General features: G+C 35.4%; 1 protein-coding gene across 1 annotated transcript in view; it reads right to left on the bottom strand.

The window, feature by feature from the left end:
- Nucleotides 1-16757, bottom strand: part of LAMA2 (laminin subunit alpha 2) — a 405950-nt gene that overhangs the window by 202461 nt on the left and 186732 nt on the right. The window contains exons 13-16 of the mRNA XM_072410219.1: nucleotides 15469-15576; nucleotides 12827-13038; nucleotides 5043-5154; nucleotides 1892-2005 (exon numbers count right to left, since the gene is read on the bottom strand). Of these exons, the coding sequence (XP_072266320.1) occupies nucleotides 1892-2005; nucleotides 5043-5154; nucleotides 12827-13038; nucleotides 15469-15576 (546 nt within the window). The remainder of the gene's footprint in view (nucleotides 1-1891; nucleotides 2006-5042; nucleotides 5155-12826; nucleotides 13039-15468; nucleotides 15577-16757) is intronic.

Below are 16757 nucleotides of genomic sequence, written 5' to 3'. Positions count from 1 at the left end.
AGGCAAAGCCTATGTGTGCTGTCTGCTGCCAATTCAGGTTGGCACAGGTACCGGCTGCTTCCTATAGGGATATGAGAACTGAAAACGTGTCCTAAGTTAATATTTAACTCAGTGAAAACAAATAAACACATTCACTAATTTTTGGATAGAACTATTTTTTTATTATTATAAGACATTTACTGGGCAAACCTTGTTAGGTTGAATTTTGGAAGTATTTTATAATACAATTAAAACAGGAAGTAGGATCTCTCCACATGTGGGGGTTGCTAGAAGTAAGTCTCTTAAGTGTCTCTGTCTCAGGAGCAGGTGTCTCCAGAACTCCTGTTTTAGAAGCAATTTTATTTTGTTTTTATCACAATCTGTCCAAGTAACAATAGTCACCAACATAAACTAAGAGTAGGGTCACTCTCCCCAATGGAGACACAGTCACCATTTAAAAAACAGCAGAAAACATCATCTTCTCTACTATATCCATAACTTAAAAAAAGTATTTGTTATTTTTACTATTATATTGAATTGACTTTATGGCTATAGCCTGTGCTTAGCAGAAAAAAATAATGAAAAATTAATTATGACTTACGCTGGATTCTGATGACCTTAGAATTTGAGTTTCTTGAATCTGACTAGCTGATAAATCTACTCCATAGAGCTCACTAAATTTAAATCATTTTATTCCCGTTATTAACAAAACTGCTGTTCAGTTTCACTGAGAAGGGTCTTAAGCTTCAAAAATATTTCAGAGAATGACCATCTGGCACCTGACAAACTCTGGTGAATTTTGAGGCAAATATGCCTAATTTTGCCTTACAATGATGACACATACTCTTCATTTTTATTGCAGAATAATAATGTTCACTTCTTAGTTCCAGAGTTACTCATCTTAACTTAATTTAACAATATAAAAGTCTGTGTGTTTTTAGCATGATTACTTTTTCTTTCTTGGAAATAAAATGAATCACAAAATTAAACATTAATACCAGTGTATGTGGAGACAGGCAAGATAAAAGTGTGAAAGGCTGATAACTTGGCAGCGGTTCAATCTGTGCTTTTGAGAACCTAACAGAATGAGAAATGCTCTTTTAAGCTTTACGCCATGTCAGATAATAAGTCACTGAAATGTCCTTGAATTAATTGGTCAGTGACACGTTCTAGTCACACAATGAAATTCCTTGTGAAAGGAGTAATTGAGATTTTTGCTTTGCCTAATCCGTGCGATTGTACCCAATTACATTTTTTTTGTTGGTAAAAAGTATACATACAAATTAATTAAAAGTTTTATTTTTCTCTGTTTTTTTTACTATCTATTTATAAACAGGGAATCTGACATCCCCCAAATATTCCCTTGTGGGAATCTTCAAGGTCCATGTGCTTCAGTGGCAGTAAGTGATTCCCACCAGGGAATGTTTGAGGGAATGTCAGATTCCTTGTTTTATAAATAGAGCCTTAGGTCTTCAATTAAAATATTCACACTAGGATCTTTCCCCTTAAATACAAGCACATGTACCCCTCCTCATAATGCTACAACTAAGGTTTTGCTATGCAAACTTGAGGCCGGTAACATTGCTGAATGCTAGTTAGACAGTTAACTAGTGTACAACCTTTGGGAAAAATATTTATACAATGACTATACAAGTCAAACCAGACAGTGTGTAAGGAGAGAGGGGCAATTTTTTTTTTCTGGGGACTCAATGCTGTCCTGATATACAGGTATATACCTATATAATAACACCACTCAATAAGAATTACTAAAGTTAGACCAATACTAGTGGGATGCTTATTGGTTGTCACCGCCCCTCCCCAATATTTTACTGAATAAGTGCTATAGCTGTAAAAATACAATAATGAAAAAACAACATCAGTTTAATATAAAGCAACATCAAAACTAACTTACATTGCAGAACCCAGTAATATCATCACAGGAGTCAGAATGGCCAAAACATCGACATGGCTCACAGATGCCTCCAAAAAGCGTACCATTAACTCTTCTATGTCCAGGCATGCAAGACTGCAAAATATGAGTTGTATGTTAAAAAAAGCTGTGAACAAAAACCTGGAAAACAAATTAAAATATTAGAATCAAAGCATTTTTCCTTTTAAATTATTAATATGCAAGCCATGCTTTCCGACTGACCTTAACATCACCTTTAGCTGGAAGGCTAAGTGGAGCATAAACTGCATTTCTCTTCTAAAGAATTAAGGAAAAGAAACACAAAAGAAAGATATGGAAAAAATAGACAGAAATATAGATCCGCAAGACATGTAGATGAAAAGGAACAAGAAAAAGAGAGCTAACAATTCATGTGTTTATGTTACCAACAACAAAGAGCATAATGTAGGTAAATATTACTTTCATCCAATCTTTAAATATATTTTTATCTTTTCTTACATATAAAAACTACAATATGGGGTTAAAGTTATATTATATTCATTTTATTGCTAATTGGTTTCTTCTTCTATAGATGTCTTGCTCACCTTCTTACTTTTGCTTTTGCAAACCTTTTTGCTGTGAACCCATGCTGACTGACCCAGTGGGAACACGGCTTGTTCTTTAGCACCCCAGCTAGGTACTATTGTATATATTACACTACATTAGTAGAAGGTCAGCCATAGCAGCTCTTGTATTTTTCTCCTTTAAGGGTTATTTTAAGTGTTTCTTAAATGTACGAAAATAACATATAGGGATAACTGATATATTTACAAAGATAAATGCAAAAAGGGTCAAAAACCCGTTAAAACCAGGCAGATATATTGTTTATGAGTTTTTAATGAACTATCTACTTTTCCTATTCCAACACTGACTAACGACAAAACATTTGTTGTGCAATAACTGATAAACAACAGCTGTACTACCACTAGATATGCAGAAAAAGTTTTACAGTGTGATAATGATAAAGTCAATATTTAATCCATCTTACACAATAAAGATACCTGCTTCAAAGAAGCTCCTGCTGTTCAACAGGTAGCCACCATCATTTGCACCACTAACTCCTAAAAAAATGTATCACAGTCCTCACAAATGAGGTTACTTCACTAAAGGCATAGCAACTGTTCTCTTTAAATTAATATTCACTGAGCTTAGAATATAGGTCAAAGCTGTACATTTTAATTAACCTGTCATTTGCTAGCAACAATATTGTTTTTTTAAATATAATTATATGATTTTTTTTTAATGAACACAGGCTCACCTTATTTTCTATATGTTATATTGCAAAGTAAACATACAGTACATACTCATATATAAACCAAGATAAAAGAAAACAACTGACACCAGTAGATGACGCTGTGTCCTCATGTAAACTGTATAACAATTTTGCTATCTGAGACATTGGGTAAAAAAAGACTGAGTCCATTTGATTTTGATATTTTTCCCTTTAAATAATAATCCCCTTAAATAATAATATTAATAATGTTTAAAATGCTAAAACCCTAGGATTATACTCCAGTCAGTGTAGGTTTCCTGTTTTTTTTAGGTAAAAGTAGATTTATGTTCAGATCGGTTTACATCTGAGTATATAAGGTACTTTTTTGTGAATACTCACCTTGCTAAGTAACCCGTATAAACACAAATGTGCACATAAGCAAATAAAAAAAGCTTCACACCTTCAAGTGTAATCTCTCAAATCGGCATGCATATATTTAAATGGTAGTGTTTGATCATAAAGGCTTTCAAGACACAAACAGCTGCTCCATACCTCAAAAGGAACATCCAACAAACAGCACAATAGTGAAGCCTCTTTATTTGAACCACAGAATAGAAGGCAGATCATGTACCAGAAACTGAAAGTGTAGAAACATTACACTTTAAAATATACTGATGTCACACACTGATTTAGCTCCGCCCTTCCATTTTGAGGTACAGAGCGGTTGTTTGTTAGTGGTTTGTCTGTTTGGATGGACTGAGAAAGCTCTGGTGTCACCATAAGGAATTTTAATAAACCGGTGACCTGTCCCTGAAGCTTGAGCTGCTATAAGTGTTTTATATAGATAGTCCCCAAGTTAAGGAAATCTGACTTACAGACGACTTCTAGATACGAACAGGGGGCTTCCCTGCTCGCAGGACAGAGGATTGATGGGGGGAAGGGGGGAAAATGCCTTGCCTGGAAGAGAAATTATTTGGTTTGTAATTTTTAAATACCAAAGCCAACCCCGGCATTGTTTTTTGTTTTGTTTTTTTGCATATGCAGAAGTTAATAAATGTCCAGGCTCCATAAAGTTTTTTTTTGCTTTGTGTTTAACTCACAGTGAGGATTTTATACAGTAACTGAAACCACGCTGGCTAATAAAATGTTGAAACAAACATCTGTCCTAATTGCATTTATTAAAATATTGTACCTGTTTCGACTTACATACAAATTCAACTTAAGAAAAAACCTACAGTCCCTATCTCGTATGTAACCCGGGGACGACCTGTATAGCCTGTGCATTGAGGTGACATTTTATTTGATTTCATATATATTCTTTAATATTTTATACTATGCTTTCACGGTGGATTGGTGTTGTAATTTAGAGTGATCTGGAGAGTATCTTTCAAAGAGGACCTCTGTTTACAGTTGTATTATCTGGGAAAGCTATGATCTTTTAAACATATGTGATCTGAAAGAACTTTTATGATTAAGCACCACCATTTATATATATTTGATAACTGAATGGTTTCCACTCCTTTAATACCTCAACTCTTCTGAACATTTGAATGAAATACAGCATCCACACATTTCTTACACAGCTAAACGGTGATAAACTGATCTGAATTGTTCCTGAAGGGCTTCTATGTTTTTAATAAAACATTGTAACAATCTTTATAATATAAATTGTTTCTGGATTTATGTTGTGCTAGTATGGCTTTTATGGAGGTTCTGGTTGTAAAGCATGTAAAAAAAATGTCCCCTACCTTCCAAGACACTAGATCAGTCTGTCTTATTTTAATACATACACACAACACAAAAGAGATACAAAAAGCTGGAATAGAAGTAAGGTGGACTTAAAAGTGAGATTTTAATAGTTCACACATAATCAGGATCTAACAAGTTATGAATAAAACTTACTTCACAGGATGTGCCACTGTATCCTTTAGGGCAGCGGCATATCTCTACATCAAATGCAGTTCTTCCATCAGATGAATAATCGTCAGCCACTTCCAAGTTAACAGAACTCAATCTATAGCAAACAAAAGAAAGTAATTAAATAAAGTACTAGTCAACTTACTGATTTCAAAATAATACGTTGTCTCCTTGATCTCAGTGATTTTGAATTGGCTTAACAAATACAATTTAATAGCTATTTTGCAAAGTGAAATGGTGTATTTTATTTGCTTGTCTTCTGCCGGAATATAATTTTTTATATTTAATAGTCTAATTACAGTCCAGAGTATTGTGGTTTATGTTTATAGCAAGCTCACAAACAGCCAAAATGACAGAAAATGCAACTCATAAAATCAAATGATGAAACCCTGTCTATTTAATTTTCATGTAACACAAAGCAGAATCATCCTATATTTTTGCTTGGGAATGAACAATGTCATGTTAAAGTCCCATCTGCCCCACATATTCCAAAGTGATAAAAATGCAGGTTGCACAGTATTTTGGCAGCAGCAGAAACTAAAAACCAGGCTCCTGTTTTTCCTAAGGTTTTGAAGAGGAAAAATGTGTCCACCTTTTGTTTATGTGTTGCTATGATTCAATGTACAATTTCAACATAAAGTATTTTAACAGGTATGGTATACCATGGTCTCCCTAAACAAAAGTGGGTGTGGAATGGTATGTAATATGTGATGTAGCTATTAAACATGACAGCACACCTGCCTTCCCCTTGTCACCAGCATAATTATCGTCCCTAAAATAAACTCACAGCTGTAATATTTTGTAGTTGAATCTTTTTAGGCAAAAAGATCAGTCTTAAAAGTCCCCAATATTGTCCTTAAAAGTGCTGGCCTTCCCTGCCACTGCTACGCTTCTTAATTTGCAGATTACCAAGGCTTTCAATCAGTTGAACTGCAGATCAAGTACTCCCAGAAAGCTGATACCTCCTGGGTTTCCACTAGATACAGATAAGGAACAAACATAAGATAAGGAACAAACAGACCCTCTTACAAAAATTGAAACATTTCACTGGCAGAATAAGGGTTGCTGATCCTGATGAACAGACATTCGTTTGTCTTACTATTACAAAGTTAAAGAAGAACTAAAGACCCATGCAAAAATTGCACACAAGTAGACAGTAGGGTATAAAGAAAGTAAGAAGAGTACTAATATACTATATAAATAACAATGGATTTGGGTGAAGTGCCCAGAATGAAGCCCCAGGCTGGCATGGTGCTGCTCAAGTCAGGAGGGCAGATACTGTGGGAAGGAGTAATGAGCAATTCCTGACTCTCAAGTCTGTTTAGCTGACATCAATGATCTTTTCGGCTATCTGTGACATTCTTTTCACTGGCCAGCAATGTAAGAAGCAGTCTTTCTCCTGACCACTACAATATGGTAATTAAAGCAGGGGTTTCCTGAAGACCATATATAAATAAATATTCTAGTAGTAAGTGCTAATTAGTGGTAGTAATACTAATTGAGTGTTGAGCCAAATTAAAGCACATTGTACAACTGCTGTAAGTACAGGTAAGATTATAAAAAATGAATGTTGTTCGGTCTTTATTTTTAGTACACTATTACATGTTTTGGTTCTTTCAATATTACAGCATATTATTATTTGTTAGTTGAAAACTTAAAAACAACTGCTCCTTAATGGCAGCACAGTACATTTAGCCTCTTGGATTTAATATACCTTCAAAGAAGTTTGCCATGATAATCAAGTTTTATTCAAAGTATAAGAAAGATATCACAGTTTATTAATAATGATTCTAACTGAATTACAATTGATCTTAATTTGATTTTTAATTAACATAAAATCTTACCAAATTACTAATTGGATCATTGAAAATTATTTCATTAGATGCAATTAATCTCAAAATTAGACTCTGCTTGTAGGAACAGTGATTTGTTTGTCAGTATTCAGTTACGTGAGCTGGTGTGTTCAGGATGGAAAGGTAGAAGCTTCTGCCAGAACCTGACAGATTCAATGCGATTTTCACAATTCTATTTATTAATTTTTCAAATTACAGTATATATTGCTAACTTAGAGGCTGATTACCTAAAAAGCCTTGTTACCACTCTGGTTCTACAGCCATAGCGCAACAACCTTTCTCATTTAAATATACTGTGGTGGTAGTGTTATTCTAATACTTTTATATCGTATTATATTATTTTGTAGTGTAAAGAAGGCTATGATGTCCACTTATATGGGGGGGGGGGGGTTGGTCTGTACTAGGGGTACAGAGAACGTGAAAAATCTAAGTTGGATTGAACATAGTCACAAGCAATGTATCATACTTGTTCACCATCTTCTTTAAAAAAAATAAATGCTAAGGTGCACATGTGCAACTCAACATACAATGCCAGGATATGCAGCATGCATGAGAGTTATGATTTTCCAGCCAAGCCAATCAATAGCTGAAGATCGTGAAACCCTGAAGAGAGATGGTGTCGCTCACAACAGAATAGGGACAGGTGATTTTTACCATACAGGGGCTCATACCAAACCAAGTCTTAAAATGTTTTGTTTGTAAAAATACATTTAACTATGTAATAATAAATAATATGTTTTACCTTTTATATCTGCCTGGAATTCAGGTTATCATCATATCCTGCAGATAAAGCAGTGTGGGGGACTGCCTTTTTCTATCTGCTAGCTGAGTTGTAACTTTGTAAAATGCAAATAAAGTTGTTGAAGTGTTTCCTGCCCCTTATAAGTGGCCTTTGAAACCCCACCAGGATATAAGGAAATGCAGAAGTACAGGGGCAGAGATGAGAACATGTGCTCAGCCAGGGTAGGTGCCTGCATTCCTTCCACAACACACTGACTGCTGTGTCTGTGTGTAGTGCAGTATTTTATTATTACCCTCTGTATTAATGGGGTATATGTCATATCTGTTATCAGAGATTATTTCCCTCTGTATTAATGGGGTATATGTGATATCTGTTATCAGAGATTATTTCCCTCTGTATTAATGGGGTATATGTGATAGCTGTTATCAGAGATCACTTTGGGAAATCCTTACTGTCAGTGTATCAGCTACATACACAAATATATATTGGCTATGCCCTTTCTGTTATCTTTGCTGATCTGTACCCTCTGTCTAGTTACAGCTAGCATAGGTTAGGCTTCCGATGGCCCAAAAGTAGCAGAAGTCCGGTTGCATTGGCAGTTTAGTGTGATTGCTAGGGTCTAAGTGGTAGTGCAGATAGATTGTTCCTGAACTCCAGAGACTTTGCCTGCGTCCCTGCAATCCAGGATCACGGCATACACAGCCCAATTGCCAGTTGGAGGATCTCCTTGCTGCTGTTTTCAGGATCATCTCATCAACTCCAGAGGCCTCTCCAACTCATCCTGACACTGATCATAACTGAAGGTATTTGTGGTTATAGACTGTATAAATACCCGGGTATATCTGTGCACAATTCTCCTCAGGACTCTGCTATGTGTACTCATTGATGTTTATGGATTGTAAATTTTGCATATTACTGTTTTGAGATATAAAGCTTACAAATACTCCAACCTGTGTGTTCATTTAGCTGCAACAGTTAATGTTGCCTGCTGGGTGTAGTGGTTCATCAGGTGCTGTTTTATATTACTGTTACTATTTCTGGCTAATGTCCCAGAAAGGGAGCCCCTCTGCTAACAGAGACCCTGTCCTGGGTGGAGGCACTGCCATCTTTATTAGTATCCTCACTCTTCCACATGGCGAAGACCCGGGATCCTCTCTGTTATTTACACGTTAGCGCCATAGCCTGGTTTGTGGGGGTAACTTTTATGTCCCCCCCCCCCCCCCATACCAGGGCTACAGCACCAAACAGCTTTCAGGAATAAAAGTTATGACTGATGGGATATTTAGCCAATATGTGAAAGGGGAGAGCCATGGAGAGCTCAGATGGGGAGGAGAGGGTCCAAGAAGGCAAGCAGTCTATCAAATCAAATACAAAGCAGGACCAAAGAAGACAACAGAGCTTCCGCATCCATTTGGTCCTCCTGGTCTGTATTTTTGGATTACAGAAAGAGTAGCCTTTATGATATAGAAATGGGTGAGTAGGTGGGTCTAAGAAGTTTGGCAAGAGAAAAATGACAAGGCTGACAAAACTTAGTGCCAAACAATCTGTGTGTTGTCAGCCCACAACTGAACTTGGAAGCCGAGTGAATTTCTGGCGGATTTTTCTCAGCAGGTATTTTTCTGTACCTAAACAGTCTTTACATGTATTGAAGAAATGTACTGCATGTGTTTTTAATTTTGCCCTGCCCAACACTTTAATAATGCAGCACAACACCACGGCAAACAGCAGCTCATCAGAACGCATAGTGACATAGTGACTCGAGTCATTGGCATGAAGTGCGAGCAAACCTTCATGATACTCCAGCAACTTTTTCCATTTTATACACCTACTAAAACTGTGGTAACTTCGGTGACATGGCAAAAATGATTTAAAAAACCCTAATATATAAAGGATATTAGATTTATTCTTAAACATCAAATTCTGATGATGTTTTGGCCCAAATTTTATAGTATACAGTATACTATATTCCATGAATGGATCTTGTATTGCTTTTAGAGAGAATAAAAATTCCCTAGGATGTAGCTGAGACTATGGCTATAAAATATGATGTTTTACATTTAAAATAGCTCTGCTTAAAAATAAATCTTTACTTCATGTATTTATATGTAGAAAGCAATTCCCCTTTCAGAAAATATTGACTTGATGGAACTCAAAAGCATCTCAAATGCAAACAATTTACTCTGAGTGCACAAAGTATTTAAGTTCAAATTTATGAATCAGCCATGAAAAGTTAAAGAACCTCATAACTTTTGTGATTTCTGATATAGAAACATTTTGAATATCTGAACATTTTGAGTCTGGTTTACTAAAAATGTTGAAATTCTTTACACAATAACCTTTGTGATTTTTTTCTTTAATTATGCAATTTCTTTTCATAATGACAAAAAATGATTTAAAAAAAATAAATTACTTATTAGGCTGGGGATAACAGTGGATTTGGAGATGACTAGGAACCACCTGCCTAATGGTATTAAAAGAGAACTGCTAATTCATACTGGGCAGGAGTTGGAGAAGTGGGTCCAGAGGAGAAGCCTGAGGAGAGGGTTTAAGGAGAGGGTCTAAGGAGAGGCCTGAGGAGAAACCTGAGAAGAGGCCTTAGGAGAGAGCTGGGGGGAGAGAGCCTGGGGAGAGGTCTGAGGAAAGAGACTAAAGAAATGCCTGAGGAGGGGGCCTGGGGAGGGGAGAGGCCTGAAGAGAGGCATGGGGAGAGGTCTGAGGAGAGGCCTGGGAGGATGTGAGAACTCCAGTGAGATAACCAGCTAGAAGTTTGGAGCACAGACTCTGGGACCACAGTGGAAAGCACCCTTGTAGCAAGATATTGATATCTTTATAATTATAATGCAGTTGAATATATTGCCAGGGAGCCAAGAGAAGGAGTCTACAGTCTCTGCCAGTCTCCACAACCACTTATTGTATACCTGTGCATATAAAAACTCCTCCATTTAAAGCTGAATTCAGTGTTACCTTTTGTTTTTTCACAGTTTTACAGGCTCATTTACTGTACTTAAAATTATTACTCTAATTTCACTAGACACTGTGAGCTCTCTGCAAGTCAGATGCAGCTGTCCTTTTTTCTTGGCATATGTACATCCAACATCCTCTAGCCCCTTCTTTCTTTTCAGTCATGTAGGCTCAGCGTTACATGTCAGTGCTACCTAGAGCGATCTGCAAAGTGTTGTTGAGTTCAGTAAGCTACGTATAGCACCTTGTTAACCCTTCCATCAACTATGGCCTTCTTACAATGCACTGAGATAAAGAGAAACAACGTGATTATTTACCCTCATAAAAAATATCATTAGCATGTTGAGAAGGGAGAACAAGAGCAACCAGGAATTACAAAATATTAGCCGAATAAACTTCAGATTTACAGAAACTGCTGCAGGTTGTCCACACTTTCAATCCTATTCTTGTTTTACTAGAACTGTTCTCACTCTATTCATGTCTAATATAATTGGGTTTGATGTGAAACTACTACACACAAAGCATTTTTATTCTGTAATGCATTGAATTTGTATTCTATGAGCTTATTCAATTTTCATTAGGGTCTGTTATTTGGAAAATGGAGTTTTAATGTGTTTAACAGTTTCACCAGTTATTCATTTAAGAAAACTGCAGTGAGTTCATTCTTTGGTGGGCTCATTTTTATTTTTGGAGAATTGTAATTTAACACAAAATACTTGCACTGAGGGGTATAGGACTTCGAAACAGCAAAAGTGATTGCCTGGTAAATATTTTAAAACAAAAATCATCTGAAAACATTGAGGTAGATTGAGTTTATCCATCTGTTTGATAAACATTTTACCATATTTAAAATCAACACATCCATCAATTGGCTGATATAATGAAGCCCATTGTCTTTTTCAAAAAATGTTTTGACTGTTAAAAACCTGCACAGGTATTCCCCGGGTTACATTCGAGATAGGGACTGTATGCAGGGTATTTTTTTGTGTGTTTAAGGTGTGTCTCTGCTCATTTTTTTAATACTTACTCTTTTAAAGAGAGTATAAAGTGGTTAACTAAAAAAAAAAAAAAAATTTGTTTGGTTAAGCTTTATGTTCCTTTTTTATGTTTACCCTTATCTAGTTTACAACCTGTTAAATGAAACACTATTTGTCTCTAAACTAAAAGTTGCACACAACAAAGTCACTCATTAGTTGGGAACTTCCGATGGGTCCACGAAATCTCAGCGAACTGATTTTGCGAAACCATCCGAAGACCGAGGAAATCATTACGATCCCCGGCACTGGAGGTTAATTAACCTCCAGTGCCCGGGGATCACAGTGGATTCTCAGGGCTGCATTTGTTCATGCAGCCCTGGGAATCCTGTGTGCGATCCCCGGCACTAGAGGTTAAATAGGGGGAAAGCTTTCCTCAGCCAATCAGAGAGCACTAGAGGTTTTGAATGGGGGGACTTGTCCCCATTTAACCTCTAGTGCCAGGGATCGCACACTGAGCATCAATGAATGCAGCTGGCTACAATTTCGGTAAGCGAGAACGACCGAATTTGCCGCGAGAACGAGTTTTAAAAACTCACTTGCTTAACCCTACTCATTAGCAGTAACAGGCTGAAGTCTTACTGTAACAAAACCAGCCATGAGCCTTCCACTACTGATAGGACACTACTGATGTACTGTTTCGCTAACCCATAGTGCTCTTTTGGATTCCTTTGTCATAAATTACACATGTCCATAGTGCATGTGAGTGTCTTCTTAAAATGAATGGAAATAAGCATGTGAACTCGTGCATCTTGAGAAGAAGAAATTTTGAAGTACAATCAGTATGTAGATTTGTGTGGAGAGAAGGGCCTGAGTATTTATCAAGCAAATTTATCTATCTGTCAATGTACATACAATTACAGTCTGGATTGGAAAAAAGTTTAACACTGATTGATAAAATTATTTACGGTAGTGTAGTCCCTTTGAACGCATATCCAAAAAAAAAAAAGATAATTTTATATGTTAAGTGAATATTTAATATCTTTTCCCATCAAGGCCACTTCCTGCAGTTTCACAAACAAGTCTACTGAATACAGGTTCATGTGCTTGCATAATAAGTATTGCTCCTATGTATTAATACAGGTAACTGTGTACAAATTAGCATTTTTCAGTGTTATGTTATTCTGAATAATTAAACTTTGTGTTAAGTTATTTATTGCCAAAATCGCATATATTTACCTATAGATAGCATCTTGCTGATTGCTGTACGTTGCTCGAATGAGAATTTTATTAATGTTTGCCAACACGGTAATGAAGTCATTTCTGTTGATTGGATATCCTGTACCATGAATTTTAAAGATTTCAGGGCGTAGCACAACTCTTTCAGTGCGTTCTTCAAATGGTTCTAGGTCAATACCATCATGTATGGTGCTAATTCGCAAGCCATTTCCCTGTAGAAAGAATTCAAAACATAAAAACAAGATAATGCTAGGTTTCCCTTTTACTTGGTTAAACATATTATACCTAAATAGATGAACATATATACACTTTATTTTAAGCCACCTATAAATAAAATGGCAATGTATATCTATGTACTCAAAATGTAGTCAGCAGTAGTACCAAACAACAGCTAGGTCATTATTTCTTAGCCGGTTATGCACAAATTATTGACAACCAAAAGAGGATACAATGATAAAAAAGCTGTAATAAAATGTCATTTAAGTCATAGTGAAAGGGGCTTTTTTCCAATAATACATGTTTTTGTTTTTGCATGCTCCTAAATATATAAGTTGAATGACAAGAAACTAAGGAAGGTTGTGGGTTTGAAGAAGCATAGCCAACTGTGAGTGCAGGGTTAGGCTATACTCACTTGAAGCTACCATCAGCCAACAAACAACACAGCCTTCTGATGATCTTCTAGTCCTCTATCCATAGATTATTACTGACACAGCTTTGTTGGGGGGAATTTACATTGCAAGTGAAAAATTACATCTGACTAATGCTGGGCAATTTTTGTTGCATATCTATAATAAAAAAATGCACAAGGCTGTGTGACAAGTTATGTTGGAACATCTGTGCTATGATCAGTTCAGTTTGAAGTGGGCAATGGTAATCCATCTAGCTAGTCTGATAGTCAATCATTTCTGTGCTCTTAATGGACAAAAAATATACACGATTATTTAATCATGTAGTATTTGATATAATAAATGCATAAGATCATTATATATTCTTGAGGTTTTTGGGCCTCCTTGTTTGATTTATGATATGCATAAAGTGGGATATTATTGATAAAACAATAAGGGTTCCAATGGACCATTTATTGTATTTAGAGCAGTGGCTAAATAAATCTATGAATAAATAATAATCTTAGTTTATGAAGCCTATGTAGGTTGCATGGAGCTGTTGTTAATTGGTTGATTGGATAATCTAACGTAAAATGTATAGATTGACTATGTATCTATTTTACAATCCAGTGTTCTATGCATTGTTAATCCTTTGACAAAGAATATTGACATGAAATTTATATAAATCAATGATGGTTTAATATGGGTTTTTTTAAACTAGAATTTTACATTGTGAGTTTCAGTATGGGATATGACCTGCTACAAAAGGGGTACCCAAATATTAACAATTCCTTATAATAAGTTAGGTAATGTAGGGTGCCAAGCAGGTATAATTTGCTTTTTTTATCATCGTATAATTCTGTCTTGTTACTAAGAAAGTCTCCAGCTAAAGTCACCAGCATGTGGTGAAGAAGAAATATTAACAAAACGTGACTACCCCATTATATATAAAAATTATCTTTAATGATCTAGTCAGGTCCCTCTTCTAATAAAGGAATTTTCAGTAATTTTTTGACATCATTGAATATTTTTTTTTCTACATAAATATACATGGCATTTTTAGGCATTTCCAGAAAAAATATTTTTATTTTACCACCACTTTCCCAGTCTCATTGATGCTTACAAACATGAATAATATTTTCTGTAATGTAAAACTAATCCCTCCTCGGAAATGAGAGGGGTAACTAATTTTATCAAAAATAAAGTATAAAACTTTGCTCACTCCAGTTCCTACATGCATCATGCACCTACTAACACAGAAGGAGTAACTTTGAGTTGGAATTTCTAATGAACCTTTATGGGATAATTTTGTTTGCTTACTGTATACTGAAATTATAAGGAATTACTAAGCACTTAAGTACCAGGGTTTTCAATAGTGAAGAATTTTTTTTACTATATTTACATTTTTTTAAAACATGAAAATATATTATTTAGTATACGTTAATAAGCTACCTTCTAGCTACCATCCTATCGCCCTTCTCCCATATGTTTACAAACTTCTTGAGTGCCTTGTCTACAAAAGACTCACTGATTACCTGAACACCAACTCTCTCCTTGACCCTCTCCAGTCTGGCTTTCGAGCTGCCCACTCCACCAAAACAGCCCTTACTAAAGGGCCAGTGACCTCAGAGCTAAGTCTCAAGGCAACTTTTTACTTCTCCTTGATCTTTCCTCTGCTTTTGACACTGTTGATCACAAATCATGCGCTCCATTGATATCAGTGACACTGCTTTCTCTTGGTTTGCTTCAATTGCAATGCAGGACTTTTGGTCCTAAATTGTAATTGATGACTCCAGAGCATTAAAAAGAAGTGGTCTTGGAGACATCATTTAAAAAGAGAAATCCTGCAAAAATGAGTGATAAAATGAAAAGGTATTAACGTAAAATCATTGCTTTTCTGAGCATTGAACCTTTGCAGTCTGGGTGTTCCCACTACAAAAGCAGTTTTTTAAATTTTCTTCAGCAAAAAATGTTTGTGTTTTTTTTCCACTAAACATTAAACATGAATTATAAATACATTATTAAAGAAAAAATTACCTCAATAATGATATTTGGGTGACTTGTTAGCTCCTTGTCACCATCATCGTCTTTAACATTTGAGTCATAGGAAATTGTGTATGTTAAATGTCCTCCCACGGCTGCAACCTACAGAAGATCAAAAGAAATTGATTAGGGTATTTATTTTGCCAACCTCTAGTGTTTCAGTGAGTACTTTTACTTGATTGATGTTAATTGATTCATCATGCATATTGATCCAAAATGCAAGTTAAACTTAGAAAATAACTAGAAAATCAATTGGGGAAAAACATTATTAGCGGCAACATGAAAGTCATTAGAATCATGGCTTTACAGATTCCTAAATTAACCTCTAAGAATATGTGAATAAAGGGCAGCTGCTTTCAAATATCTGCATGTTTTCTGCCTAAAATGCATAGTTAGGTATGGAACTGATAAAATGTATATGTAGCATATAGTGAGAAATCTGTTTTTTTTTTTTTTTTTATTGTACTTATATAAAAAAAATAGAATGTAGAATATATTAAAACAGCATGAGGAATTTTTTTTATTATTGCGTTTGTTCATTGGTGAGCACCTTAAAAGTCCCTTGAAGAATGCTTTTATGATCACAAAATTTATTTTGGTTTAAAATAAGCCTGCAACCACACTACATACATAAAATACTTTTTGCTTCAGATCCTACTACTAATGCATACAACCTCAACTTAACAACTGTTATAGACAGAGGGCAATGGGCATTGTGGTTTATCTTTGAACTTTTTAATAATAAATGTTACTAAAATGTTTTAAAAGGGATATCAGAATCCCAACTGGGATTCTAAGTCTCTATTGGTAGATAGGATTATTTAGTTCACTGCATGTAAAACAAGTGGTTTTAATAGGTAATAATCCACAGTAGGTTTCATTTATGATTGAGTAATGAATAGTTTGATCTGAGTTGAGAGCTCAGATCTCATCTTTAATACAGGACAAATGAAAAATGCATTAAACCAGTCTGCTTTGGATACTATTTATGCATGACATGGGAAGTAAAGCTTTGCTACTTGTTTAAACTATTGAAAGCCCCAGTGATATTCTTGAAAACTACCACATTTTTACCTTCAGTTTCATGACAGTGACATAGAATTAATATACAATAAGCAAAATGGATATATTATGTGTTACGCAAATATCACAAAGATATGTGTAAATGTATTATTGGGCAAGGTTTTAGCAATGTAAATACATTAAAAAGTACCCATAAACAAAATTTTCTAAAATTTCGCAATCCTGTCTGGTGTAAGATACCATACAAAGGACTTTACATG

Source organism: Pyxicephalus adspersus, chromosome 4, assembly GCF_032062135.1.
Source record: "Pyxicephalus adspersus chromosome 4, UCB_Pads_2.0, whole genome shotgun sequence".
Classification (NCBI taxonomy): domain Eukaryota; kingdom Metazoa; phylum Chordata; class Amphibia; order Anura; family Pyxicephalidae; genus Pyxicephalus; species Pyxicephalus adspersus.
This window is presented reverse-complemented; position numbering and strand designations above follow the sequence as displayed.